At 39.0% G+C, this 3,804-nt stretch overlaps 1 protein-coding gene across 2 annotated transcripts in view; it reads right to left on the bottom strand.

Annotated features, from left to right (window-relative positions):
- Positions 1-2,470, bottom strand: part of LOC119585158 (dynein intermediate chain 2, ciliary-like) — a 9,370-nt gene extending 6,900 nt beyond the window's left edge. Inside the window, exons 1-5 of one of the 2 annotated variants that reach the window (XM_037933789.1) lie at positions 2,333-2,470; positions 1,142-1,308; positions 774-935; positions 499-620; positions 243-365 (exon numbers count right to left, since the gene is read on the bottom strand). In XM_037933789.1, the coding sequence (XP_037789717.1) occupies positions 243-365; positions 499-620; positions 774-935; positions 1,142-1,190 (456 nt within the window). In that variant the 5' untranslated portion in view covers positions 1,191-1,308; positions 2,333-2,470. The remainder of the gene's footprint in view (positions 1-242; positions 366-498; positions 621-773; positions 936-1,141; positions 1,309-2,332) is intronic. The other variant, XM_037933790.1, reaches the window with a different exon arrangement.
- Between the last annotated feature and the right edge of the window lie 1,334 nt (positions 2,471-3,804).

Below are 3,804 nucleotides of genomic sequence, written 5' to 3'. Positions count from 1 at the left end.
CTGGTGTGCAGTGCACAAAAAATTGCTGTCGTGTGATAATCTCTTCATTCAACGATGCGGGATTCGCAGCACATAACAGATAAAGCCAATCCAGACGGAATTTCATTCAAAATCAAAATGAATTCAGGATAACAAAATCAAAGAGGATTTGCAAACATCTTTGAAAAGAACTTTTTTTTGATTAGTGTATTAATAGGACGGCGAACTTTTACCATTCAAATATTAGCAAAGGGGACTCAGACCTGCATAACAGCGAGGAGGTGCTTGCCGGAGGTCGTGGAGGAGGAGAGCCGCCCGGGAGGCGCGGCGGCGTCGTACACCGTCACCGTCCCATCGCTGTGACCCGCAACTACCACGCTCTCACGCTGAAGGAAAAGCAACACGAAAACAGTATGGACAGAGGATTTAGCCTTTTCATGCATACAGAGTTTCTTTCACACATTCTTAAAGATAATGTACATATACGGGCGCCTAAGTGAGAGGGAATTAGGCACTCACAGAAGGGTGGAACTGGACTGACGTGACGCCTTGAGGAGTAACCAGCATTCTCTCGGGAATGCCAGGGTTCTTCAGGGTGAACAGGCAGATTCTCCCTTCATTCTCTAAAGCACAGAGCTTATCTAAATTAGCAGAAAGATGTTAGTACGGCGCTTCTTACTCCTACTCCATGATAATTTACTTAACAAAACCGTCAACTAATATACCCTGTTTATGTACATGTACTTGTGTTTACGCTTAATTTTCCTTCGATCTCCTTTTCCCACGTGCCATACCTGGTGTATAAGAGGCCACAAAGAGATCATGGTGGCAGGGACTCCAGGAAAGGGACGAGACCACTTGAGACCGGGATTTATTACAGTGGAACTTCCACAGTGGCAAAAGAGACCCTTCCAGCTGACGGTACTCATCGCTTGCGTCTTCCCAATATCGGAAATCTGGGTCAGGGAAAGGTAAAAATCAGGGTAAGAAGGAAGGGTCAAAATAAAGATCATAAAAGCAACACTGTCGGAATAAGAGACTCCAAGATAGGACTGAGAGGAAGAGAAAGGGATAAAAAATACATGGGAAAAAAAAATTTGCTAAAATCAGATATTGACAAATTAATTATTTATTCTTCATGGGCACACATATACCGTCTTACCTTGATTAATTTCGTCATGAGTATTTTGGTTTATGATCCTTTCTACCATCTTGATAGTGTTTGGGGTCAAGATCTAACTCCACTCCGCCCAGGGTGCGGTTTGTGGGTGGTGGGGGCGGGGGAATGGCGATAGGATTGGTGAGCCGACTCGTAGTCTTTGGATTAATCTGGGTGGAATTTTTATTTTTTTATTTTCTCAAGCCTGATTTTCGAATTATTTCGAATACATGAAAAAGGATAAGAATCGGAAGACAGCATCAATTTTCAAATTCAAATTGCCACATTGTTTTGATCAGTAGTATTATCACTTTCATAATCAGTTTCATGAGTGGTACTGATTATGGTAGTAGTACTAATAAGAGTGTCAGAAAAGTAGTGAGCATTACTGTAAAGTATTATATGGTATTATTATGTGTAGCGAGGGTAGTTAGAAGCAAGAACAGCGGTAGTAATAGAAGCAATAACAGCAATTGTTGTAGTAGGTTGAGGAGCAAATACTGAATAGGGATAATTAAATCACTCTATGAGTATACTAACAAATGAAAGCATCCTTCATTATCATATCTCTCTAAATGTGACTGTGATTGACGTTTTCTGCGATAAAAGTTTATGAATACAATTCAATTGTAATTCAGACCTAGCAGTCTCGCGGAAAATAGTCGTCTTGATGGCTTGTTAAGCATGAAATAGCATACTTTTTGATAATCAAAACGGAAAGCTAAACAAAATATGATTATCTTCAGAGAACCACAGAAGTAATTAACATACAGTGTTTAAATTTATCATTGGAATATATTGGGGCAAAACGAAATGTAGCAAGATGCACAGGAAACTTAAGTTAGAGCGAAAGTGTAATAAAAAAGGAAAACCCTGACTGTCGTGCTGGCACAGCTTCATGCTGACAAATGGTAATATTTGAAAATATTTTTGAAACTCAATAGTAAAAAATCCGAAATGCAAAACTAGAGTTGAGTGTCAAACTGACCTTAGCACCGTTTTGGTACTACGTTGATTTTTTTTCTCAGGATGTAGATTTTTTTTGTCAATTTCAGACTTATACAATTTTTAAACATCTTTTTATGTTCACTCTTTTGTTTTCATTCCTCTGCTGATCCATATAATTAAACGGCATATCCCTTTTTTGCTTGTTGTTTATCATCTGTCCAATTTTTCCTATTCAAAAATACTCACCGATATTTCTTTTTGCTTTTCTTCCCCTTTCCCCTTCCTCCCGACCTCCTTTTGTTTCGCGAGGACCAACGTGTAGTCCTTTTCATAGGCATCGTAGATCTTCCAGAAGCTAGCGGTGTCAGAATAGGTGTTGCCCGGGGGAGGGTCAGTCTGCGTCAGGACTGACTGAGTAAAGGGTAGGGAAAATAATTATACATAGATTTATATAGGTCTATTGAAATAATAAATGCCGGTTAAATATTAACTAGTAAGCCTTCACAACGATTAAAATAACATTATATTTGGAATTCTGTTCAACTTTTAAATTGCGAATCATGCATATCCTGCTGAATAATACGACCTATTTTAATTATATTTTGACTTGTACATCATACTCACCTTGCAAGGTGTCCGAGCAGTCTGGCTAACTCTCTCACTGAAGTTAAAAGGGTTTGGTTGTGAATCTATTTTGGCGAGCTGCTCTGCTGACATTACGCTACCATAAACCTCTTTCATATCTTCACTAATGTCCCATTCAGTATTTACTCTTTCCATTCCTTCGGGATCTGTTACGTTAATAGTTGGAATTAGTTATTAATTCTAAATTATCTAGATATATGAACAGGGTAAGCCATCATTACAAACAATTTTACCAACATTTGAATATTCGTGAGCCATTTACTATAAATCGGTTGCATAACATGCCCGAAATATTTTGCATTACAGCTGTAACTAATAAAATAAAACATTTCAGGAAAGTATGTGCACTTAATGTATGTGTGTTTCTGTGTAAGAGTAATAAGCACTCATACCTTTTTCAACATTTGTCTCCTTCCTCACAATGTCATGTTCTTGAAACTGGGCCGTCTCCTTGTGAACGACCCTTGTGGGCAAAGTGAGAAGATCAATCACCAGCGTCTGTCGGGTCACACGGAAGTAGTGTCCTTCCCTGAATAAGAACCGCACTTCGTTCCTGGGATGGATTCCTTCAGAGCTCAATCTTATTTCGACTTCTGGCTCTTTTCCTTTCTGCAGCGAGGATGATAGAAGCTTAGAAAGGTTAATCATTATAATATAGAAAAGTTGGATTAACACTGCTATTCGTATCATGATCGTCTTTTTACTATCATGATTGCTACCGCAAAGGTTATACATAACATTTTGGCAAGGTAGCTCGGCCAGCAGCAACTTGCCATGCGAGTTTACCACCGCAGGAAGACTTCAGGTCGCGATAGCAGAAACGCGAGCTAATTTCTGTTCAGAAATAATCTGAACTTGTCCCTCCCTCTCGACAGAGGAGAGCGGGAATCGGGAACAAGTCTGTCCTAATTGTTCTATTTTGCTGGTTAAATAGTATAAACAGATAGGCGGGTTTCTCATCTTAAAAGGTAGATTTAGAAATGGCGTTTGGACATGTAAAAAATATATTTGGACCAATTAATATTGCTATCATTAAATCTTGGCAATTATAACATATCAACCGAAGTGGCTTT

The sequence above is a fragment of the Penaeus monodon genome, chromosome 19, assembly GCF_015228065.2.
Source record: "Penaeus monodon isolate SGIC_2016 chromosome 19, NSTDA_Pmon_1, whole genome shotgun sequence".
Lineage (NCBI taxonomy): Eukaryota > Metazoa > Arthropoda > Malacostraca > Decapoda > Penaeidae > Penaeus > Penaeus monodon.
This window is presented reverse-complemented; position numbering and strand designations above follow the sequence as displayed.